Genomic DNA, 25,078 nt, shown 5'->3' with positions numbered 1-25,078 from the left:
TCTCAGACTATGACTATGTTTAATGATTGAATAATGACAAGAGAAGTTGAAGAAAATGCAAGGCTAATGTAGAAATAGTGTGATCACTAACAAAGGTATGTAGGTGGAATTTGATGACAAATTGTGTAAGTAACCATCTGCCATCAAGAGAACTTCATGATATGATGCAGTCTCATTATGTTTAAATCTTTCTAAATTTGATCTCAATAAGAAGTCTGCACTTAGCAAACAGTCAAAAAAGAGGTAGATGGATTGAGAAGATTTTGCTATACAAAATCTGAAGCAAAGAAAAGTTTACACACACTCAAGCATAGAGACTCGAGTAACAAAGAACATAAAAGCATACATTTTTATATATGCAATTTAAAATACAAAATCTCCTTTAGTCTTTTACATAGGCCATCTCCATACAACTCCAGCAACCACAAGTGTAGAAAATCCAGAGTATGAACCGTGAAGTGTTTGATTAGGATATGAGAGAGATTCCAGCAGCAACCAAACTATCGGCCAAAAGCCTGTTAGCAGCCTCTGAGGGATGGAAACTATCCCAGAATACATACTCAGATGAATTGGTGCATGTTCCTATGGACTTCCTATTGCACAATATAGATGTCTCTATCAACCCTGTTCCACAACAAGCCTTCCTTGCTTCAAAAAATCCTGTGATATCACAATGCATGACACACATGGGAACAGATCAGATAAAACTGAGATCAGAATTAGAGTTTTGATTCAGTGGTGATCTATGTTGATGATCATTTGATGCTTCATGCAATCTTTTACTGAAAGCATCTAAGGAACTATATGTAAATTTTTAATCTATTTAGATGTTGTACCATTTTCAGAAGGCTTGGTGACCAAATCATAGAGAGGTTGGTAGATATCAAAGACAACCAAATTGAGGCCTGGAAGCATGTTTTGCAAGTTATGTGATGTGGTGTTTAGCTTTACATTGAAGGTAATTGCATCACTGTTTAAACTGGCCACACATTCGTTGCTATTAAAACCAAAGAGAGTGATGGCTCCAGGTAAGCAACCTATTGGAGGCAATGATGTCACACCGATCCTCCTTGCTCCCAGTGCATGTAAACTCTGTTGAAGGCATGATTAGAAATGAAAATCATAATCAGCAAAATAAAATAACTTTGCCTCTTCTTTTTGGAAAGTTTTATTATAGGACAACATGTCAAGGTTGAGAAATGCATACCTGGATGAAGTCTGAATAGAACCTCAAGAGGGTGTCTGAGAATTGATCAATTGTATAAAACTTGTTAAGCAAAGGATTTATGTAGTAGTTCTGAATGAAATCACTTGTTCCAGCACTGACAAGATATATAGCATCAGATATAATTGATGAAGCACTTGATTGTCCTGCTGCTTCCACCAATTTGTTCTGGCACTCCTTGTAGTATTCCAGCTGCTGGCGCAATGGAATTGCATTCTACATCCATGAAAACACACAAAAGCACTTACCACATGATGTCAAACAAAGAAGATAGAAAAGCAATGAGATTGAGCCTAAAACTTGTAAAAACTTCTAAGAGTATTTACATATAGTTTGGCTGTGGGTTCATAGTAACCAGAAGCAGCTGAGGCAAAGTTAGCACCATTCAAGAGGTTATTTCCTTTGTTGTTCAAGTTAAGGTAAGCTGGGGGATAAGAGGTAAATCCAAGTACTTCAGCTGCAGTAAATGAATAGATGAAACATATATTAAATCCAAGTTCAAAAACTGAGTGATAGAGCTTTAGGAATAAGATATTTAGCTAAATGGAAACTGAGGAAAAAGAAAAGGTGCCTGTGAAGTCTGTGGCAAGCTTTCCATTGCAGAACCTTCCTGTTGGATAGTGATTCTCAAAGTCTCTTCCATAAGGAGGAAAGTTTGCTTTCATAACAGTAAATTTGTGATTATTATTGCCCACATCAACAACAGAGTCCCCAAATATGAACAATGCAGGTACCAGAGGCTGTCCATTGCTCAAATTCAGCAACAAAGCAAGAAGAAAAGAAGCCAAGAAGGACCTTGAATACTCCATACTTTTCAATTCCCCTTCAGCAAAAGGCCTTCTTTTTGTTCATGCAAAAAGACACAACAGAAAAAGCAACTCTGAAGATGGATTACCGTTTTGGGAACTGACAATCTGACTCTATTCGTTTGCTTTGAATCTGGTGCACACAGTGTAGCTGGTTTGTAAAGGCTGCATTTCCAAGAACTTCATTAATGCTCCAACTTAAGTAAAGAGTACTGAATAACATAAGTCAACATAGAAAATACTGTACCTGTCCACTGTCCAAATTCCTGTAACTTCAAAAACACTATTTGCATTATTAGTTTCAGGAATTTACAAAAGAGGTTGCATGCTTGTATAATGCTGCCAAAATTTACTGTTGAGATGGAATTACTTAGGTGGCAACATGATAGCTTAGCTGTATCCTCTTAAGGAAAACCATAAACATATGCTTAGTCTAATAGAACCAAAGAGAGGCGTAACAAGTGAGAACACAGAGTTTAAAACCCATTTTGGTTAAAATAGAAATGAAAAAAGTTAAGCACTAATCTTTGGTTAAAATTGGTGAAAAGTAGTGTTAATCTCTTTTATATAAGTTAGACTTAAATCATATTTATGTAATATCTCTGTAATGAATCCTTCCTAAACAATCATCATTTTATTCTGCTCATACACTCAACCTACAATCATGACAGAATATTATGGTTGTATTGATGGATGTTTTTGTTAGTATACTTACCAGTAAGTAGAAGAATTGAACTATTGACACACGATGTCTTCTACTGTTAATGATCCTAACTTCCTATTTTTCAACCATACTAAATGTATACAACAGAACACAACAACATGAACTAAACCAAAAAAAAAAATGAATAGGAGAACGAAATTACAAAGCATACATGTTGGGTATATCAAGAAGGAGATACACCAATCAGAACCACGAGTAGTCCTTTCTAACTGCTATTTGTTTTAACGAAATTTGTTTATCTGAATATCTTTGTCAGAAAGTCTTTTGATATTGGAATCATTACTTGTAGATTACATAAACATCAATAACATCTGAGTCTAACTATATAAAAAATGATAAGACAATAAGTTAACGTGTCTTTCACCTTTATATACTATTCTACTTTTTTATTTCTATTTAAGGTGAGATTTAGACTCAGATTTGGATTTCCTGGTGGTAGAAACTTGTAGTGTCCATATTAATGCGGTTGGTGAGCACTTAGTTTTGTATTGCGTGCCTTATTTATTCAAGTGGCAGCACCACTGTGATAACAACCTTTAGGTGTCTCTTCCTCCTCACTTCAACACAGGAGATACTGTTACAATATATTTTTTTGAAAAGTTTACACTCAGATTATTATTATTATTATTATTTTAATTTTGATTGTAATATGTGATGTACAAGATTCATTGATTAATCATTTCGTATTCCAAGGTGATATTCTAAATGTGATTCGAAAACAATATTTGACTACTTGTAAGATGAAATCTACAATAATTAAAAATCTAAGTTGCGAAAAAACAATATATTTTTGCCCCTTTTTTTTTTATTATGGTCGTGCAATGTTAATTATAAATAGGCAAAATTGTGTAGGTTTTTTCATATTAGTAAAATCCAATGTCTTTATTAAAATGGATGAAAGGTTGTGAAATGTTTTGATTTGTGTTGCATTATAATGATGGAAAAAATAGAGTTTGAATTAGATGTTGATTGTCATGTTTATTTAGTTTTGAAGTTTTTCAAAGGTCAAATACAAAAGCAACTAATAATTTAAATAATTATTATTAGTATAATTAATAATTAGTAATATATAAATTAATTTTAATCTATAAAAGGAAATTAGTTTTAATTCAATTTTATTTGAATTAAATTATATATATATATATATATATATATATATATATTAATATTATTTCCAATTTTATTATTTTTTTTTAAATTAAATTAAAAATATTATTATAATTTATTTTATTAGTTAATTACTTTACTTTTAGAAAATGTAACTATTTTTACGATTTTTTATTTTATTTCATACTTAAATTTTTAATTCTAATTGAAATTATTATTATTAGTATAATTAATGATTAGTAATAAATAAATTAGTTTTAATCTAGACAATTATTAATCATTATCAATACATATTATTTTCAATTTTATTATAATATTTTCAAAAATTAAATTAAAACTATTATTATAGTTTATTTTATTAGCTCATTGCTTCCTCTTCTTCAGTCGGAAATTCTAACTATATTTACGATTTTTATTTTTTTCCTTCTTAAATTGTTAGTTATTTATTGAAATCATTATTATTATTATTATAATTAATAATTACGAATATATAAATTAGTTTTAATCGAAATTATTTTTAACACAGTTTTGTTTGAATGAAATTATTATTAAATACATATCTACTATTTCAAATTTTATTATACTTTTTATAAACATAAATTAAAATTGTTATTAACTTACGATTTTTATTTTATTTTCTTCTTAAATTTTTATCTATTAATTAAAATTATTATTATGAGTATAATTAATAATTAGTAATATATAAACTAGTTTTAATCTATAACAGGAATTTTGTTTTAATCCAGTTTTATTTGAATGAAGTTATTATTAAATGTATACCTATTGTTTTCAATTTTATTATATTCTTTTCTAAAATTAAATTAAAACTATTATTATTATTTATTTTATTAGTTAATTAGTTTCTTTTGGTGGGACACTTTTAACTATATTTATTATTTATTTTAATTCTTTCTTAAATTATTAATTGAAATTATTATTATCAGTATAATTAATAATTAAAAATTAAAAATGTAAAGATCTAACATTTTTAGATGTGATAAATGGTATGAAAAAAGTGAAATTCGATTATTTTAATATTAAAAAATTTTAATATAAAAAGTTTTGTTACGAATTAATTTTATTATTTTATTTTAAATCACATTGTCTTTTTGTGGATATTTTTTAAAGTTATTTGACTTCTTTTTAAGTGGTTTATCTTCTATGTTCGTCAAAAGAATCGAAATTGTATGATTGATCCTTACAGTGAGTTCTTCTATTTGTATCGATAAGGTATTTAGTCTTGTAAGGTGGTCCTTGCTGATTTACAAGGGATTCAATGTGTCTCATGCCACTCATGTCCGAGCGTAAGCTAGTGATGCTTTTGGCTATTGGACTCTCGCCATCTAGGGTGTAGCATTTTATTTTGGTTCACTTAGGAACACGACACTTGTATAGCTCTCCCATAACTTGTTTTCACGGTTTAGGCTGCTCTTATTTCGCTTGTCGCTACTATGGGAATCACTTTTGCTTTTTTTCCTTTGATTGTTGAGATGCTTCAGTTCTCCATTTACGTAAGTTGAATCTCATCTCTTTTTCTTAGTCTTTTTTTGTTACCTATTGCATATGAGTCTTCTTTCACTTGCATACATCTTTTTAGTCATCTATATGAGCCCCTACTTATTAGTGATTTTAATGGTATGCCATGATCATGTTTGTGTTATTCCTAAGTATAGATAGGACAACCTGTGAGCTTAAAGGGTTTTGGGTTGCTTAGAGCAAGTTCATCAATGTCTCATGTAAGAGAAACTAATTGCATTGTTTTAATGTTATAAATATCTTAAAATCTGTAATTGCATGATTGAATGGTATGATGAAATTGATCTCTTGAATATGACAGATTAAAGATGAATCATGGGTGGTGGAAAAAGGGTAGGAAATGGAAAACGGAATTGAGGTTCAAGCCATGATGGAATTATGAATTGCAAGAGAAGACAACTTAACCATGAACTGAAAAATGAATCAAATTTAGGGATTGCGACAATGCCTAACAACAACGAAGAGAATGAACAGAGAATAGAAGAAAGGTTCATTAACGGCGACACAATGACAGGGCGAAGGATAAATGCTCTATAATGGAAGAGGAAGAAAATGTCGTTGTGTACAAACAAAGTCTCACATCGAATAACATAAAAAATGGACATAAGTTTATATACACATAAGATACTACACGTAAGATACCTTCACTAGAAAGAGGCTTTTTGGAATGATATTCAAAAGACACATTTAAAAAATAATGATAACATAATCATGTTGATACTCAAATGCAATTTTTAAATGTGAGTAAAAATTTAATATAATTAGAAATACTATATCAATTATTTTTAAATTTGAGAATCAAAATATATCACGAGTTTCATCTTTTATCAAAATTTAGTGATAAAAAGTATTTAATCCTTTAATTTATAATAGGAAATAGTTTGAATATATTTTATTTTAATGAAATTATTATTAAATAAATATTTATTATTTCTAATTTTATTGTACTCTTTTCTATAATTAAATTAAAACTAGTACTACAAATATCTTCTTAATTAAATTCTTCCTTTTTGGTTAGTGGTTTTAATCATATTTAGAATTTTATTCTATTTCCTGATTAAATTATTTTTTATTAATTAAAATTGTCATTATTATTTGTACAATCAATAATTAGTAATATATAAAGTAGTTTTAATCTATAGGAATTTTTTTTAATCCATTTTTATTTAAATGAAATTATTATTAAACGTGTACCTATTATTTCCAAATTTATCATATTTTTTCTAAAATTAAATTAAAATTATTAAAACTATCATTACAATTTATTATATTAACTAATTACTCTTTTTGTTAGAAAATTTAAATATATTTATGATTTTTATTTTATTTCCTCCTTAAATTATTAAGTATTAATTGAAAATATTATTATTAGTATATTTAATAATTTGTAATATATAAATTAATTTTAATCTATAACAGGAAATTAGTTTTTATCCCGTTTTATTTGAATGAAATTCTTATTAAATATATACTTATTATTTTCAATATCATTATATTTTCGTGAAAACACATTTGTTACACTGAGTTGTTTTTTGTTATTATAACAAAAAATAAATAAAATTATTATTATTATTATTATTTTATATTGTTATAATTGTAGAAGTAAGTATAAATAATTTTTACAACTTTATGATAAATAATTTTGTTTATTTTGTAGGTAGTTTTATAATTAAAAAAAAATATTAAGTTTCAAAAATAGTCAAATTAAAAATAAAAAACTGGTTAAATTTAAAAAATCATTTAAATAGTAAAATTAATACAATATTTTTTTTAATTTAATAAATTTTATTTAAAAGAAAAAATTGGGAAAAAAAATAAACACCAATAAAACAATCTCTTTATATATGTATAGGTTTATTATATTGTTAATTACTTCAAAGTTTTTTTTTCTCCTATTGTTTCTTTTTGCATGAAAAAGAAAACATCTTTTCTGAAGGGGAAATTTAAAAGTATGAGGTATTCATGGTCCTTCTTCATTTCTTTTCTTCTTGCTTTGTTGCTGAATGTGAGCAATGGACAGCCTCTGGTACCTGCATTGTTCATATTTGGGGACTCTGTTGTTGATGTGGGCAATAATAATCACAAACTTACATTAATAAAAGCAAACTTTCTTCCTTATGGAAGAGACTTTGAAAATCACTATCCAACAGGAAGGTTCTGCAATGGAAAGCTTGCCATAGATTTCACAGGTACCTTTACCTTTTCCTCCATTCTCATTTACCTGAATAACTTTATTATTGAATCTATCGAAAAAGAGGTACAACATCAATAAAATCTTAGTATAATCAGAATTGATAGGAGTTTTTATCTATAGGTTAATTTGTCTTTCTACAGTGTTCTACTTTCTCATTTTTATTTAATATACTATTTAGACTCAGTTGATTTTCAACACTTATCACTCATTTTCTGAACTTGGATTTGATATCTGTTTCATTGATTCATTCACTGCAGCTGAAGTTCTTGGATTTACATCTCATCCCCCAGCTTACCTTAACTTGAACACCGAAGGAAATAACCTCTTGAATGGTTCCAACTTTGCCTCAGCTGCTTCTGGTTACTATGAACCCACAGCCAAACTATATGTAAATACTCTTAGAAATTTTTACAAGTTTTAGGCTTTCTCTTCTTCTTTCTTTAACATCATATATTTGGTAAGTGCTTTTGTGTGTTTTCATGGATGTAGAATGCAATTCCATTGAGTCAGCAACTAGAATACTACAAGGAATGCCAGAAAAAATTGGTGGAAGCAGCAGGAAAATCAAATGCTTCATCAATTATATCCGATGCTATATATCTTGTCAGTGCTGGAACAAGTGATTTCATTCAGAACTACTACATAAATCCTTTGCTTAACAAGTTTTATACAGTTGATGAATTCTCAGACACCCTCTTGCAGTCCTATTCAGACTTCATCAAGGCATGCATTTCTCAACCTTACCATTGATTAAAACTTTAAGTTATTTCGTTTTTGCTGATTATGATTTTCATTTCTGATCATGCCCTTAACAGAGTTTACATGCACTGGGAGCAAGGAGGATCGGTGTGACATCATTGCCTCCTATAGGTTGCTTACCTGGAGCCATCACTCTCTTTGGTATTACTAGCAACGAATGTGTTGCCAGATTAAACAATGATGCAATTACCTTCAATGAAAAGCTCAACACCACATCTCGTAACTTGAAAAACATGCTTCCAGGCCTCAATTTGGTTATCTTTGATATCTACCAACCTCTCTATGACTTGGTCACCAAGCCTTCTCAACATGGTACAACATCTAAATAGATAAAATTCATATATAGTTCCTTACATGTTTTTAACATAGATCATCACTGAACGATGACTCTAAAAACAATCTGATTTAAGTTTTATCTGATTTAAGTTTGCTCTGACTATTGTTAATGTTGTTAATGTGTTTTCTAATGGAAGTGTTACATCGACATAAAATCAATTTATAATATATAATTGAGATATAAACTTTATTTTATAAATTGATTTTATAGAATTAAGTTAAACTTAAAGTTATTTTTTTTAATATTTTTGATGTGTGATGACAGGATTTTCTGAAGCAAGGAAAGGTTGTTGTGGAACAGGGTTGATAGAGACATCTATATTGTGCAATAGGTATTCCACAGGAACATGTACCAATGCATCTGAGTATGTATTCTGGGATAGTTTCCATCCTTCAGAAGCTGCTAACAAGGTTTTGGCTGATAGTTTGGTTGCTGCTGGAATCTCTCTCATATCTAATCAAACACTTCACAATATAGTCTACACGGGCGTTGTTTGAAGATGGCTTATGTAAAAGACTAAAGGAGATTTTTGTATGTTAAATTGCATTAATGAAAATGTATGCTTTTATGTTGCTTGGATTAGTTCAACAACAACAAATAATAAGAATAAAAGAAAACAAGTGTATTATAATTTATATCAAAAAAAAATATAGTTTTAAATTTACATTTAAATGGTACAATTCTAAAGTCAATTTTAATTTTCAGAAATAATTTACAAATTGTATAATTCAAAAAGAAAAACGATTTTTTTTTTTTTTTGTATAGGAGGACGAGGATGGAAATCATAGAATTCCAGGAAGAATCTGCCATTATTATAGATTACATTTTCTATTAAAAACACACAATAATGTATTTGTGTTCTTACCCAAATAAGGAAAAAAATTAGTTTTTATATTTACTTGAAAATGAGAAATGGTATTTTGATCCATACAAATTTTTTATTTTTGTTTTTTTAAAATATAAAAAATTATTCTTATAATTATTTTATCTTTTGTGTCACTCTACCATTTCTGTGGAATAAGAACATAACGTGCGTTAGCGAAGCAGTGAAGGGAGAGCGTGATGGACTATAGCTTGGCAGCGTTGAAACTTTTGTGCTCGCAGCTGAAGCAGGCTGGAGAAGTACCCTCTCAAAACAGCTACACGCTCGGCGGCCTCCTCTTCCAGCGAGCGTGGCTGCAGGTTTCGACTTCCCTCTCCGTTGGTATTCCCTAAACGCCGCCGTTTTCCTTGTCTTTCATTTTTTGCCTAATTTCTCAGGGCGTTCTTGTCTCCGTCTCCGACACCGGCTCTCTGCTTCTCGACGACGGCACCGGCCTCATCGAGCTCTCCCTCACTGGGGAGTTTCGCCACCGTAGCTGGCAACTCGGTAAACTCCACCCCTCTGCATTCCATCAATTAATCTTAGAATTTGTATCAGTGCAAGAAAAATAGCTTGTAACATTAAGATTGCTCCATTTCGATATTTTAATTCGACTCGTCTCGAATATCATTTGTTAAGCAAAATATCCTGACACAGTTAAATTGATCGATCAAGTGTCTGACATTGGTAGAAGTGGGCAATGAAGGCAATACATACGGGGAAATGACTTACATAAGATTTTAGGGGTGAAAGAAGTGTAATAATTGTGCAAAAAAGTAAAAGTAATAACAAGTTGGTGGTAGCGGTAAGGTTTACCACATAATAACTAATCTAGCAAACTTCAGGTTTGAGATTATTACATAACAGTGTATAAATAGGGGATGACCCTTCACTCCCTTATAGATTGTTGTTTTGTGGGGGTTGAATTGGATTTAAATGGAAATTGTAATAACTAAGCGTGGGGTTTTCTCAAAATTTTATACTTGATGTGTTTCTTCAAATAGCTCACTCTATATTTTAATTCATTTACTTTGTCAGGGATGTATGTAATGGTAGTTGGAGGATATGTTGCACGTGCGGGAGAACTTCCTATGATCAAGGTAATAATAATGTACACTTATGTTTATCATTTGATCTGAGTTAGAGGCATTTCCAAATTGAATGAAATAATCTCAAAACTAGCTTCCATAGCCATTCATACTTGCATTGATTTTCTCTCCCACAAAGTAAGGGAGTTTATTTTGGTGACGTTCAATGAATGTAGAAAATCTGATTTTCGCTTTCTGCCTATGGGAGAGAACTTTTATATGGCTGTTTATATTGCACTCGGGTTTGGGCGATGTTGTGGGAAGGAATATTATATTCGAGATTACTCCGTTTTATCTCTGTTTGTTATTGGGTGTGAAATCTAATATTGGTCTCACATATAAAGAAATTTATAAAGAATTGTAACATAATTTAAAGTAGTCAAAATCTAATTTAATCTGATAATGGTAACAGATTCACAAGATTGTTGATCTTTCATCATCTCCTGACCGAGAGGCTATGTGGTATCTTGAAGTGATTGAGGCATACAAAATGTTCTATCAGCCTCTTGTTGAAGAATTTACATGATGTGAGTATCTTATGAAACAGAGATTGGCTATATTGAGGTTGGCATCTGATATCGGGAAGTTCCCTTCTTTGCGAATTAGCACACAGAATTTTGTGAAATTGTGTTTGTATTAAGATATCTATATCTTTAATCTGAGAAATTTACCAACAAAGTGCATTGTAAAATTACTGCTACAATGATCCAATTAGGCATATTTGGCGTTTTAATTGTGATTGTATATTTATGGATTTTAGTTTAATTTAGGGTAATTAGTATGCATTACCTTGTACGTTTGGTTATCTTTTTAGGGATTTAATTTTTACTTTGTTGGTCATACATAGACCCTAGTGGTATCTAAATTGAGTGAAAATGGTATTCCACACATAGATGAACACCCTAGAACTTTTCTTTCTTCTCTCTTCATTGCCCATCACATTGTCTGTGACATATACATATGTTTAATACCAATCCATTTAGTCACATTTGTGATTGTAACTCTTGATTCAAAACTCTATCATTCAGTTGTGATTAAATACATGTAATGGAAATTTATAGGGAAAAAAGTCTTATATAGACAATTAAAGATCCATCTCATTTACTTTTGCACAATCCATACCCCTTAGCACGCTGTTTACGAAAGATTAAAATAAAATCCTGGGATATTACAATATAAAATGTATTTTATTAACTAAGAAAACTCATTGACTACCATTTTATTTATAGCGTTGTAGCACCCTGTCGCTACCGAGGGTCATCGATATGGTAATCCCTTGTCTTCTAAAGTTTTTTGCGACTTAGACGTAGTAATTCAAATCCAGGAAAATATTCAATCTTTTTTTTTTACATACAATGAGCAGAAACTAAAGTTAAATGTCCCACAAACTACGCATGCAACAAAGACAGATGCAGACAAATCAAGGATCAACTCGTTTAAAATGTACAATCTGACAACCCCCCTCCTGAGCAAGTGTTGCGTTTCCGAAAGACCAAACTCTAATTAGGAGTGGGCATAGTTAACATAAAATACTTAAACTACAGTTAATCCATACTTTTTTAAACTTAAAAAACTAATAATATAGTTAACTAAAAACTGGTTAAACTAATAAATAGTACAGTTTAAAAATACTGAACTGTTTTTATATTCAGTACCGTTAACTCAGTTTAGGTTTATATCTCTTACCCTAAGTTTCATTTGTTTTCTCCTTACATCCCATTCTTCCCACTCACCTAGGTTACTGCTGCTGTTGAAGACACAGAAAGCACAAGAGAATTATCTCCATGCTCAAACCGTACACAAAAAGGATAAAAGCGAAACAAATTTTGTTTTTTTGCCTGTGTGTGTTTTGAATAGAAGAAAGCCTGGGAAAGTGACGATTATAACTGGTGGTGCCAGCGGAACAGGAGAGGCCACTACAAGGCTCTTCTTTAACCATGGAGCTCATGTGGTGATAGCTGATATTCAAGACGATTTGGGTCTTTCTCTCTACAATGAGTTGGAATCAACTGTATATGTTCATTGTGATGTGACAAAGGAAGAAGACGTTGAAAAGTGCGTGGACACAGCAGTTTCAAAGTACGGGAAGCTGGACATCATGTTTAATAACGCTGGGACAACACACCATTGCCCAAGAAATACTGCAAAAATGGTGTGTTGTTGTTTTTTGTGTTTGAGGGTGGGTAGATGAAGTAGGGTCTTGGGTTGCAAAAAAGAATTAACTAAACTGCATTGCACAAATTGAACTTAAAAATAGTTCAGTTTAGTTACTTTGAAGTGTTTGTTCAGTGCAGTTTTTTAAAATTAGTTTATAGTTAATTATAATTTTTTATAGTGCAGTATACTACAGGGCAGTTTGCCCACCCCTAACTCTAATATAGGAAGAAGTTCCAAGCACAAAAGAAATCATAGTTTGTATAACTGAGCACACTTGATCCATTGAATTTGAAGCTACACCTACACCTGTAATGCCAGTAAAGGTGAAATAAGTTAGGTTACAACAGTACAGCAGAATTCCAGTAGAGTTTGCCCCAGGAAGAGCTTCCAGAAGCTTATTGTCTGACCTGCATTGCATATAATGCCCCATCCAACAATTCCACGGATATCAAGCTCAAAGAATCAGCAAAACGTATCCATGGAAACAAAAGGGGTTGTTATAAACCCCGTACAAGCCAATTTATATATATTTGGGTGATTTTAGAGGTTGGGAGTCTTTGAGAGGCTCAGAAGTTCCTTTAATGGCTATATTCCTCAAACCAATTTCCACTGACTCTTTTTCAGCAGCTTCCCTTTTCCTTCTTTCAGACAATTCCTCATTGACGGCATCAGGTTGAACGGAAGTTATTGAGGGCTGAAGAGTACGAGGACCTGTATTCAACCACGGATGACTAAGGCACTGAGCAGCTGTTGGTCTCTTTTCTGGGACGAAATCAAGTATTGGAACAAGGAAGTCAACCATGTCCTTTGTGTCTTGCTCACTGAAATTATACTTGTCCATCAGCACCTTATCAATTGGCCAGAATCTCAAATTGCTTATGTGCCTCAAGTCACCATGTGTATTGAAAAATTCTCGAGAATATCGTCCCCCTAGTGCAATCTGAAGAACATATTCAAATTTTGCTGTTCAGCACACAAGATGAAATATCAACATTGACTGATTTTCAGAATGAAATACAGTAAATTATCCTATTTTTCAGTTTCTTTTAAGTAGAAAAACTCATTCAGAGTAAAATGGAATACACAACATGACGATCTGAAAAATACTCTGAAACGAAGTTTAATTTGAATAGTGATTCTTGGATATAAATATTTAACAAAGGTACCTATAAACTTCAAAAATTTCCTGCAGATGAAATAAAATCCATACCTTCGGAGGCATCTTCCCAACAAGCTCCATCATCAATGCCAGATGGTCCTGTAAAACAAACGCCTAAATATCACCAAGACAAGATTGCAGTTCATTTTTACGTAGTCATCACTGTTTTCAAACATGGTTTTCCACTAAAATAGATTTCAAAATTTCCAGCAAGTATAAAGCAAGGAAAAATATATAGTGTACACAGAACATGGGCCTAGAGTCCCAGTGATTTCAATGTGTGTGTGTGTGTATCCCCCAAAATTTGCTTTAAAATTTCATTGATTAGAACCAAACAGAGAAGACTGATGAAGCCCCAATTTTAACCAGTAGCATAACTTCAACATTCACAAACTGCAAGCTAAAGCCTCCATTTCATCCTTCAGAAGTAAGAAAAGAGTACAAAGAGTTAAAATATCCTTAGTAGGAAAGAAATCACTCTTTTAACTATAAGTGTTCTGCCTACATAAGTTAGCAATGTTCCCAACGAATGTTTCTCTTAAATTTCCAAATACAACATGAATTCCAAAGAAGGCTGATATAAATGAAAAAGAATGAAGACACAAGCATGATAATATTATTGATTCAACTGCCATGGGCATGTCCTCTGTATTATGGCTCCCAGCCCCAGGGCCCATAATATATTTCCTATTGTCAAATTAGAAATTACAAACTGTATATTCTACCCACCCTCCTCATGGCATACAATTGTTTCCAAAAGATAGCATTTGCCTTTTTCCTTTTGAAAAAACAGATATTTGTTTAAAATACGAAGAAATATACACTTTTGCATTCACTCACATGTAACAAAAGCATGAGGATACAAAATTGAATTGTAATAGCAAAGTGACCAAATAAAAAACTAAAGCACAAGTGAACTTCTACACTGTTAAAAACACTCAATAGAAAAAAGTTCATGACAGTTGTAAAGCATGATGTTGATACTTGATAGCACAATAAAGCCAACCAGTTGGAAGCATGATGGTGTTTTTGGTGGAAAAGAGGTGCAATTACCTCATCTCTATCATAGTTGTCACCACTGTGAGGATCAAAAAGAACATCACCAGTTGCAAGCTCAAAGCAAATGCAAGCAAAGGACCATAAATCTGCTGGGGTTGAGTATTTGGATCCAAGAAGAACCTCAGGACACCTATATTGCCTTGTCTGAATATCATTCGTGAATTGTTTGTAAGTCCAACAAGCACTACCAAAATCAACCAGCTTGCACCTAAGGTCAACGGCTGCCAGCAATTTCTTTTTCATGGAACGGCTGCTACTCATATGACTATGACTTCCTTGTGAAGCATCCTTTTCAAAATTCTTTGTTGATTCATCTTTACTCAGAGAACTATCAGGTTTATCTTCAACAGATTCTACACTTGATTTTACATCATTACCACAATCTTCTTGCTCGGGTCCTTTATAATCCTCAGCTTCCTCTGAAGTTTCCGTCCCAACAAAGCCTTGAGCTACCTTAGCCTTCCTCTTGACTTTCTTTTTCTGGCTCTTCAGTGGATCTCCATTCAAAATTTTATTGTCTTGGTGAGTCCCATTGTTAGACGCAGCCTTACCCTTAGTATTCGGAAGGATGAGTGAAGCACCTGATTTCCTAGGATCTTTGGATGGATTTATCAGTGACTGAAGCAACACATTTTCTGGCTTTAAATCAGTGTGTATAACAGAAAGCTCACGATGCAAGTAATCTAAGCCCACCAATATATGAAAACAGATTTCTTTAACCATGTGGAGTGGAACCCCACGATAGTCAGTATATTTAATAAGGGTGAGAAGATTGTCACCCAGGAATTCAAAAACCATACACACATGCTGTCCATTAGGCCCCGAATGCTTGAAATGATCCAAAAGCTTCACAACACATTTCTTATCATCCAGGTCCCCCTCGGCTATTTGTTTGAGAATCTTTATTTCATCCATTGCAGCTTCAGTGTAATGTTGCGCACTCTTTTGAATTTTAAGGGCTACAAAACGCTGCAAACAAAAAACTTTCCTATCAGTAAGAAAATCAAACTCCAAAATTCAACATTTACAAACAGCGACAAGTGAAACATGGTGGATGTTTCGTTTGTTAACTTGGGTCACTTTTTCATTTCAGTTTACATGTTTTCACTGATAAAGACATCCAATCCAATAATAACTAGTCAAATTTAGTAAGCTTGTTGAGTTACTCCGTAACTTAATAGAAAGTTATACTTATCGCGACTTCTGATTAATTAAGAGTGTAAATTTTATACTAACAAGTAAGAGAGACTCAAAGGCATCAGTATCATATTTTAGCACTCTAACATAATCAGTTACTTTAAAAGTCCATGGAATCCTTTCCCAACTCCAACGCAAATTGTCCATTTCCCTTTCACGGCTTCATTCACCTAGAGTCACTCAACGTGGGACTCCTAACAAATAGTGCCACATAATTTTCATTTAGCTCCCTACGTTCAAGGTTCTGTAAAGTCTCTTCTCATTTCCCACCCTTCCCTCGCAACTAAAACAAGAAACTGGAACACAAAAACTGCAACATTCTCACAATCATTACTCCAAAAACATCACAGGGAAGCAACTAAACGCAATGGAGTTCTCGAAATACGAGGAATTAACAATTCAACGTAGTGAGTGATCGAAGTCCAAAGACATAAAAAAAGCATAATGTAGGCAATTATAACACGAAAATCAAAGGAACGGAGTTGAAAAATGGAGGTACCGAAATGAGAGTGTCCCAAGCGAGCCAAACGGTGGAAAAATGGCCCCAACCGAGCTTGGACTGCACGACGTAGCGGCCGTTGTTGAAAGCATCGCCGATTCGAACGGCATGGTACCCTCCACGCCTGTAATCCTCCATGCATTCCTCCTCTGAACTGTAATTTTCGTTCCTTTCCATCAAATGCTTCGGTTACAAATCCCAATTTGTTTGAGTCAGAGAGAGGCGAATCGGAGTTAGGGTTTTTGAACTTTACCGGGAAAATAAAACCACCGGAATTTGAGAGTGACTGAGGGAACTATAGTTATTATCATTGTGACTGCCAGTAACGAATTAAAAATTATGAAAAAAGTTTTTTTTTTTTAACTCCATCCCTTCACTTCGTAACAGTTTGATTTTTAAAAAATTCTGACTGTTATTTTTAAATTTAAAATTCAAAACAATGGAACTAGTCCTACTGAATTTATTTCAGGTTTAATACTTGGTCCTTAGGCTTGGTTAATAGGCTTGGTATATGTGTTTAAAGTGGTTTTACTTTTCTTAGATAGTTGATATTTTTTTTTAATGTTAATAGTGTAATTGTTCCTTGATCAAAATTGAATGAGTTATTCAGTTATTGAGTGTGTGGCAAACTCAACCAATGATGGACTGTCAAGTGACAATCTCTTTCCCACCTAAATTAGTGTTTCACATAATTACATAATGGTACTTGGGAAGCGAGATACATTCTCTCCTTCTCGAATCAGGATTTTTGACCTTCATCTATGGTAGTTGTTGGTTCTTCTGTTGCACAAAGGAGCTCGAGGTGGCATGATTAGAGGGGATTTCTATGTTGTGGTTCCTTCTCGATTTACAAGTTTGGAGATGGATGGAGATGATGCCCGCATTTCTTTTGCAATGAAAAATGTTGCGAAGAAGGATATGTTTATTGGCAAGAATGCGATGTGGGTTCTTTGAGTTCGTGGAGAAGACGAAGATGAAAGAGAATTGCTTGCAGTGCGCGAAGGAGATGAACTCGTCGTTATTACACGATTTAAGTTAAGGCTTTCGAATGTTGGTTGTGGAGGTTCGAATTAGGCAATTTGGTTGTTTTTTCTAATGTTTGAATCGAGGGAGAAGGAACTCTCGATTAGGGTTTGAATGGGTGAATCACAATTCTAGTTTAGGATTTTTCTACAGGCATCGTCGGATTGAACTAGCATCGTTGCGGTGGAGGTGAGACACGATTTAGGGTTTGATGCAATTATGTTTTGTGAAGGTCGCCATGGTGGCTAAATGTGTGTAATTAAGTTGGATGGTGGTTCTGCACTTCGGAATGAAGATGGTGCGATGTTTGCACATGGAGGTTGATGGCGTGGTGGTTATGGAGTTTTGATTATGTGAGAAGATGAACTCATGGTGGCATGGTGGCCCTATGGTGATGTGGTCTACATACGTTACCAAGTCAATTGACCTTGGTGTCACACAAGCAATAATTGGACAACTCATTCAATAAACAAAAAGAACAACTTGAACCATTTCTACAAAATATGAAAAGATCTAAAAAATAGTAAAATCACTTTAAACACAAATACCAAAGTAGAACCATTTTGAACAGACTTATCAATAAACCAAAATAATATTAAACCTTTATTTTACCAATAAATCTAGACATAAATAAAAACACATGCACACTTTTTGTTATATTGTTATAGTAAAAGTTTTATAAAGTTAAAATATATTTCTTATAAAAAGATAATTATAAAAATAATGATTTTGGTACAGTTACTTTTTTGTTTAATTGTAAAAAAGTAAAATTGGAAAATGATTTTTTAAATATTAAATATTTTTTTAATCTATAAATATATATATGCAAAATTGGAATTGTAGATCAAGTTTCATACATCTCAAGTTAAATGTTATTTAAGGTTAATATTTGAATTAAAGAATAAATAATTTAAATGCCTTACGTTATAAAAAAAATCATATAATTGTGTTGAAAAGATTATATTTATTTATTTTCTTTAAAAATAAAATTATATTAAATTTTGAAATAATAGAAAATTTTAATTTTATATTTTTAAAAGTTTAAAAACATGTTTAACTCTCTAAATAATTATTTAAAAAAATATAATGGTATAGATTTAAAAAAGTAATTATTAAAAGAAAAAAAAAATATGTACAAGAGAAAGGTAAATCTCCTTTATGCATAATATTAATATTATTAATAAATATAGATTAAATTTTTTGGTATCATAGTTTTTCAAAAAAATTTATCCTTTAGTAACCATGCTTTTAAATTTAAATAATTACTTATAATAAAGAAATATTTTTTAATTTTATCTTTTTAATTACATTTTTTTAATTTAAATAATTATTTATATAATAAAAATATACAAATTATTTATTTTTATAATTATTTTAAATAAAAAAAAATATTTTATGACTTAATAATTTTTTGTTACAATAAAAAAATAATACACATGTGTATATAGCATGTATTTCCACTACTGAATAATAAATTAAATAAATAAAATATTTTATTATTCTATATTTATATAAAAATTAAGTAATATAAAATGTTATCTAAATAATGGTCACACTTGATTTCCATGCCAAATTTTATCATAAATAATAAATAATATTATTTAAGTAAATATAAATAATAAGTCATTCAAGACAAATTTGTTGATGCCATGTTACTTTAAAAAAAAACACCAAATTTAAATATTAAACAGTGTTATTTTTTTATATATATTATGAATAACTTATCATTTGAAATTTACTACTCTGAAAAAAAAAAATATATCTTTTTAACGCATCATTTAAAAAAAATGTCTAACTTACTTTTTCATTTTTTTATATTAACCGAATAATTTTTTTTAAATTACTATTTTTGATAAATTTTATTTAAACTAATAAATAATCCACTAAGAGTATTGTGATTTTTAATTATGAAATTCGATTATTTTATTAATAAAATATTAAAATTATAAATAGATTTTTTATTAATTGAGTTTTATTTTATAATATTTTTTAAATAACTATCACTAGATTTTTAATCTTATTTATATTTTTTAAAAGTAAAAATCTATATATTAAAAAAAAAATTATACACTTCAATTCAAGTAGAGTGGAGAACAAAATAAGTTTACTTTGTACTCTTTTTTAGGTTAATTTGTTTTTTAAATTGAATGTGGGTTGGAATTCAACATAGCTAACTCAAAATAGTTTAAAATAAATATTTGTTTATTTATAACCATAAAGATACTATTTGACTTCTAATTAAAGTTTTAGTTTTACAATTAAATTACTGTGTGAAATATAGAACTTTAAAGAATAACTCTAACTTAGTGAGCTAATTACATGAAGTGAATGAAACTAATACTAAATATTACTTTTTGTACTTTTGTTAGATTGTATGTCTACTTGAGTTAATTTTATGATAATTTGGTCTATAAGCTATTAGACTAACATTTATGAAAATTTGTTGAATGAAATTGTAGTGAATGAGAAGTGTTTAATTGTTTCTTGAAATTGTGGAATGGTTGAGAATGAGCATTTATGTTTGAACAATTGATTTCAAAGTGTACATTTCTAAATTGAATTGGTATCAATTAGGATTTATAAAAAGGATAAAATTTAAACCAATCTAATAAATTGAGGTCTCATTCTCCACTACTATAATATGGTGTCGGATGCTAAGTGTGTACCACTGGACACCAAGTTGAGATATGAAGTTAGTGAGCTTTAGTGGTTATAACATTAGGTGTCACGTTATAAGTGTTAGGCTCTCACTTTATATTGAGCTCTAGAGTTGATTCACGTTGTGCGTTAGAGATTTTCGCTAAACAAAAATATCAAACTGTTAGACACAAATTTTAAATTTTCTTATAGAAAAGCCTTTTATTTAACCTAACACTCGTCCTCTATATCCACTAGACAATGTTGAACAAGTTTTGATAGTTTTAGATGTGATATTTTCATAATAGATAGTTCATATTCTTCTTCTTTTAAGGAATGATTTATATAAATGTTTTCCAACATAATGACAAAATGGAATGTTTTGATTGGAAAGTTATTATAACTGTGTGTATTATATAAATATGGTGTTCTTAAGAAGCAATTATATATTGGTTAATATAGAGATTAAGTTTAGGTAATAAGAGTTAAAAGAAATTTCTATGACATGATTTGAAATAAGAAACTCTTTCTATAACGACGTTATAAGTGAAGTAAGACTGTCATAAAAGATTGAGACCTTGTAAATTAGGTCGACCGTGACATTTTATTTCATGAGAAATTAAGATCAGGTTTTAATCCTTTACTCAAGGGTAAAACTGGTATTTGCAATGATTAGGAGTGCAGGAAAAACAGTTGTGGTGCAGGAAGAAACGGCCTCGACAAAGCCGTGGTTGCCTAAGCCACAAATCAGTAGGCCTTCCAATTCTCAGGCCCAGGACAGGGACCGATCTATTATATACACATTTCAGAACAGCAGAAAGATGTTTGAAAACTATTTCTGTAACTTTTATTTTATTTTCTGAGGAAAATCGGCAAAGGCTGCTATGTATCCTAAAATAAGGATTTTGTTTTGGTTGTTGGAAAACACACTTTAGATGTGTTATTTTAAAATATTGTACAATATCGCTTTTATCCCAATTGATTGTTTTTAAGTATCACCTTGACAGCATAAAATAAATAATAAAAAAAAACCTTAAATTCAAGTGTTGAAATTTAATTAAAATATATATATAACGTAAGGAATTTTTTCGTTATTTTTTGACTTATTGGTAACATGATTGAGTTTTATAAGTATTGAATAAGTTTTAGGGAAATGATATTTTAACATCATTTTTTGACACTGTACACATGTCAAAATGTAGTTGGACGATTTCAAATTAAAAAAGATATAGGCAATAACATATTTGGAAGATAAAAACCAAAGTTTTTTTTTTTAATTTGAAATCGTCTAACCATATTTTGACATGTGTACGGTGTCAAAATAGTGTCAAATGATGTTAAAATATCATTTTCCTAAGTTTTATATATTATCATGGAATGACTAGAAATCTGTGTTATAGTTTTATACTAAAGTAAGTAACTAACTAAATTTCCAACCACCAAACTAAAGTTTTCTCCTTTAACTTTATGACTTGGGATAGGATAGCATGGAAACAACTGAAGAAGAAAAAGAAAAGTGGAGTCTTTCAAAGATAATCCTCTATATATAGACCCTACTAACTAAAGAATAAAGATAATATTTTTATTTCTCGTTTATGACCAAAATTCCATGAATATTGACAAAAAGAAAAAGAAAAAAAAAAGTTCATGGATGTGTTTGAAGCGCCATAATTCATGATTCAAATATTCAAAATGTAAATGTGATTAAACATGGGAGATGGTGATATAAAGGGTAAGGGATAAAGATGTTACAGCCAGAGACTTCTGGTCTCTTCTATAAAACCACTGGTGTTGATGTGATTATGACTAAAATATTATATAGATGATGTAAATCTAATTTTATATTTATATATTGTAAACTTTTTATTCAAAATTATAGAGTTTTTCATAAATACATCATAATCTGTGATAAAACTTCTTGAATCAACTCAAAAAAGAAAAAAAAAACTTTAATAATAAGTTGGTTATTATTGAGAAAGAATAAATAAGTGGGATATTCTTTATAGAAAATGGGATCATTTTGTCCCTTAACTTTCATTTTTCTAACATAAAAAGTTAAAGACTTTTTATAATTAAGATGTGAACATTTATTTTAAGGGTTAAATATGTTTTTAGTCCCTATACTTTGAGGCCATTTTGGTTTTAGTCCATTTTCAAACTATGGTACAATTTAGTCCTCCAACTTTAGAAAACTCTAGTTTTAATTCTTTTTATCAAATTTTTTTAACTTTATTTGTTGTTCCAAGCACGTTTCTCAGTTAACATTGAAGTAAAAATGTGTCAAACAGTGTAAACAATCCAAATGCTATAATGAAACGTGTTTGAAACAACAAATAAAGTTAAATTGATAAAAAGGACTAAAACCAGAATTTTCTAAAGTTGAAGGACTAAATTGTACCATAGTTTGAAAATGGACTAAAACCAAAATCGTCTCAAAGTATAGGGACTAAAAACATATTTAACCCTTATTTATATTATTTATAACTATATATAAAGAGAGTATATATTTTTCGTTGTTTATAATTACTATTTCTAGTTTACTATTAATTACAATATAATTATTTATTTATTTTTTAAATAACTAATAATTATTTTGACATGTTTTATATAAAATTGTCTTGGATGTTTTTTTCTCCGTTTGTTAGTAATGTTTTTCTTTCTTTTTTCCTCCATTCATCCATTTTGCTCTTAATAAATATAAATCTATTTTATATATTAACTTAATCACAATACAATATCATAACTAACTATATAATATCATACATATTTAAAAATGCATTTATATTTTGGCTAGTTTATTGAAAAGTGATGTAATAAGAAAAGTTTGCCCTTCCTAAATAGAAAATAAACTCAATTTACTTTATATGGAAATTAAATATTAAAATCACATTTAAGTATATTACTTTTGTCCAAAGTTATTTGTCAATATTTTTTTAGATAATTGGTATTTTTTTCATAAAGGTATGAATGAAAATATTTAATTCAAATGAATAAATTATAAATTATAAGAAATTTTAAGTGTATCATCAAAAAAAATTAAGAATGGGTCTGTGAACTTATATTCCACTCACACTTAAATTTTAAATGATAATGAAAAATAAATAAAAAAAGTTCAAAATATGTCAAATTGAAATGCGCTTTAGTCTAGCCATCGTTTAAAGCAATAATGAAGTTGTCTCAACACTTTTTGTCAATTTATGGGATAAGAAAAGAAGAAAAAAATAGCATTAACTTTGTGTTGATTTCCGTTCTTACATGTCTTTCAAACAATAAATAAAACATCTAAATCATGTTTGAATGGTCATTGACAAGTATAAAAAAATAATAAAAGAAAATTATTTTTTTTCTTTTAAATAATTGAAGAAGTTAGTTCTGAGAGAAAATTAAATAAAACTTATCGCCTGAAATATTAAAATTTTAAAAGTAATTCATTCTTAAATTGTTACTTTCATAAGATTATAATAAATAGTATTTTTAAAATATTCTTTGTGAAGTTAATAATAGCATATATATAATTATTTATAGGGTCAAATTACTCTGGGTTTACAATTATTTAAGAATTTTTAAGACTACAACAATTTTTAATAATAGCATATATAAACCAAAAACCAAGTTTCTGAAAATTTGAAACTCGCAAAACTGATTATATTAGTCACGAAAATTCAATAGAGATCATCACTAGACCATAACCCAACTAAAAAATAGTTTGAAAATCAATTTACAAAATTTTAACTATTTTAGAAATCTGTTGACTGATTTCTATTTTTATAATGGCATAAAAAATATTTTTATTTTATCGTAATTCAACTTTTTTATTCATTTTAATAGTTACATATATGTATATCCTTTTTAATCGGAATAAACTACAAATCTTTAATGGATATTGCAAAATTTAATGTTTTTTAAATGCTACATTCATTATTTATAATATTCACAATGAAATCAATTGAGATAGCAGATTGCACATCAATCTTTAGCAATTTCTTGTTAGGTAAGAATTAAAATAATCATCATCGAAACCCATTCAAATCTTCATATCATGCATATTTCTAAAAGAAAAAAAAAAAATATCCTAACTATACCAACAAGATAATGTATGTTAATTATTATTTATTTACAGTTAATTTATTCACAACTATTTTCAAACCGATCATGTGGCGTTTAATGTAACTTGAGAACTATATATCTTTCTCTATTTTGATTTATTATAAAATAATAAACTATCATTCAAATTTAAATATATAATCACTTATTTGTTCACAAATTAACCGCTAATTTATCATAAAATCAACATAAAACGTTGAACATTAATTGCATTAGCTTATGTTTAAGAAAGTTGTAAGAAATAAAATTGTAACGAAATCAGATTGTGTGTTAAGTTTTTTGTGCTATCTTTGTACAATCCCTTTAACATTTACTAATTTTTGATATAATAAATTTTTTTAATATATCTTTAAAATATTAAATCGAATTTATTTGAAGAACACAAACTAGAATAAAAAAAATGAAAGAATCGAGATTGGATTACGACTAAGTTGGTTGAATAAGAGCAACTAACTGCACTAACTTTGAAAAGATAAATAATCCAATGATGGGGTTTGGAAGAAGTTAAAAGTCAATTATTTTAATGAGTAATGAAAGACAAGTGTCGACGCATTAGTAAAAGCAATTTACCTTTCCTAAGAAAACAAAAGCAGTTTACCTGGAGA

General features: G+C 29.8%; 4 protein-coding genes across 5 annotated transcripts; 2 read left to right on the top strand and 2 right to left on the bottom strand.

Moving 5' to 3' along the window:
* Window positions 1-250: 250 nt before the first annotated feature.
* LOC106756623 (GDSL esterase/lipase At5g22810) lies at window positions 251-2,320 on the bottom strand. 2 transcript variants are annotated; one of them, XM_022778522.1, is made up of 6 exons: window positions 2,279-2,320; window positions 1,797-2,196; window positions 1,552-1,682; window positions 1,208-1,441; window positions 837-1,092; window positions 251-660 (listed from the first exon to the last, which is right to left on the bottom strand). In XM_022778522.1, the coding sequence occupies exons 2-6, from the start codon at window positions 2,032-2,034 to the stop codon at window positions 467-469; spliced, it is 1,053 nt and encodes a 350-aa protein (XP_022634243.1). In that variant the 5' UTR covers window positions 2,035-2,196; window positions 2,279-2,320; the 3' UTR covers window positions 251-466. The 2 variants fall into 2 exon arrangements, with proteins under 2 accessions (XP_022634243.1, XP_014494606.1); XM_014639120.2 differs by lacking the exon at window positions 2,279-2,320 and having other exon boundaries at window positions 1,797-2,207.
* A 5,029-nt stretch (window positions 2,321-7,349) lies between these two features.
* Window positions 7,350-9,185, top strand: LOC106778962 (GDSL esterase/lipase At5g22810-like). Its single transcript, XM_014666975.1, has 5 exons — window positions 7,350-7,587; window positions 7,850-7,980; window positions 8,082-8,315; window positions 8,408-8,663; window positions 8,953-9,185. Exons 1-5 carry the CDS (start codon window positions 7,350-7,352, stop codon window positions 9,183-9,185), a joined length of 1,092 nt encoding a protein of 363 aa, XP_014522461.1.
* A 512-nt stretch (window positions 9,186-9,697) lies between these two features.
* LOC106755836 (recQ-mediated genome instability protein 2) lies at window positions 9,698-11,559 on the top strand. Its single transcript, XM_014638053.2, has 4 exons — window positions 9,698-9,870; window positions 9,949-10,057; window positions 10,589-10,650; window positions 11,051-11,559. Exons 1-4 carry the CDS (start codon window positions 9,751-9,753, stop codon window positions 11,162-11,164), a joined length of 405 nt encoding a protein of 134 aa, XP_014493539.1. The 5' UTR covers window positions 9,698-9,750; the 3' UTR covers window positions 11,165-11,559.
* A 1,472-nt stretch (window positions 11,560-13,031) lies between these two features.
* On the bottom strand, window positions 13,032-17,008 carry LOC106777330 (SRSF protein kinase 1). Its single transcript, XM_014664909.2, has 4 exons — window positions 16,710-17,008; window positions 15,008-15,982; window positions 14,006-14,053; window positions 13,032-13,735 (listed from the first exon to the last, which is right to left on the bottom strand). Exons 1-4 carry the CDS (start codon window positions 16,884-16,886, stop codon window positions 13,316-13,318), a joined length of 1,620 nt encoding a protein of 539 aa, XP_014520395.1. The 5' UTR covers window positions 16,887-17,008; the 3' UTR covers window positions 13,032-13,315.
* Between the last annotated feature and the right edge of the window lie 8,070 nt (window positions 17,009-25,078).

The sequence above is a fragment of the Vigna radiata genome, chromosome 2, assembly GCF_000741045.1.
Source record: "Vigna radiata var. radiata cultivar VC1973A chromosome 2, Vradiata_ver6, whole genome shotgun sequence".
In the NCBI taxonomy this organism is placed as follows: Eukaryota; Viridiplantae; Streptophyta; class Magnoliopsida; order Fabales; family Fabaceae; genus Vigna; species Vigna radiata.
This window is presented reverse-complemented; position numbering and strand designations above follow the sequence as displayed.

Bases quoted from the DNA above. Each gene is read 5' to 3' on its own strand.
- LOC106756623 (XM_022778522.1), bottom strand. From the start codon at position 2,034: ATGGAGTATTCAAGGTCCTTCTTGGCTTCTTTTCTTCTTGCTTTGTTG. The intron at 1,093-1,207 runs GTATGCATTTCT...TGCCTTCAACAG, and splicing joins TCTATTCAGACTTCATCCAG to AGTTTACATGCACTGGGAGC. The intron at 661-836 runs GTACAACATCTA...GTGATATCACAG, and splicing joins CACCAAGCCTTCTGAAAATG to GATTTTTTGAAGCAAGGAAG.
- LOC106778962 (XM_014666975.1), top strand. From the start codon at position 7,350: ATGAGGTATTCATGGTCCTTCTTCATTTCTTTTCTTCTTGCTTTGTTG. The intron at 7,588-7,849 runs GTACCTTTACCT...CATTCACTGCAG, and splicing joins GCTTGCCATAGATTTCACAG to CTGAAGTTCTTGGATTTACA. The intron at 8,664-8,952 runs GTACAACATCTA...GTGTGATGACAG, and splicing joins CACCAAGCCTTCTCAACATG to GATTTTCTGAAGCAAGGAAA.
- LOC106755836 (XM_014638053.2), top strand. From the start codon at position 9,751: ATGGACTATAGCTTGGCAGCGTTGAAACTTTTGTGCTCGCAGCTGAAG. The intron at 10,058-10,588 runs GTAAACTCCACC...TTACTTTGTCAG, and splicing joins CCACCGTAGCTGGCAACTCG to GGATGTATGTAATGGTAGTT. The intron at 10,651-11,050 runs GTAATAATAATG...TAATGGTAACAG, and splicing joins GAGAACTTCCTATGATCAAG to ATTCACAAGATTGTTGATCT.
- LOC106777330 (XM_014664909.2), bottom strand. From the start codon at position 16,886: ATGGAAAGGAACGAAAATTACAGTTCAGAGGAGGAATGCATGGAGGAT. The intron at 15,983-16,709 runs GTACCTCCATTT...TTTTGTTTGCAG, and splicing joins CTTGGGACACTCTCATTTCG to CGTTTTGTAGCCCTTAAAAT. The intron at 13,736-14,005 runs GTATGGATTTTA...TATGTTCTTCAG, and splicing joins TTGGGAAGATGCCTCCGAAG to ATTGCACTAGGGGGACGATA.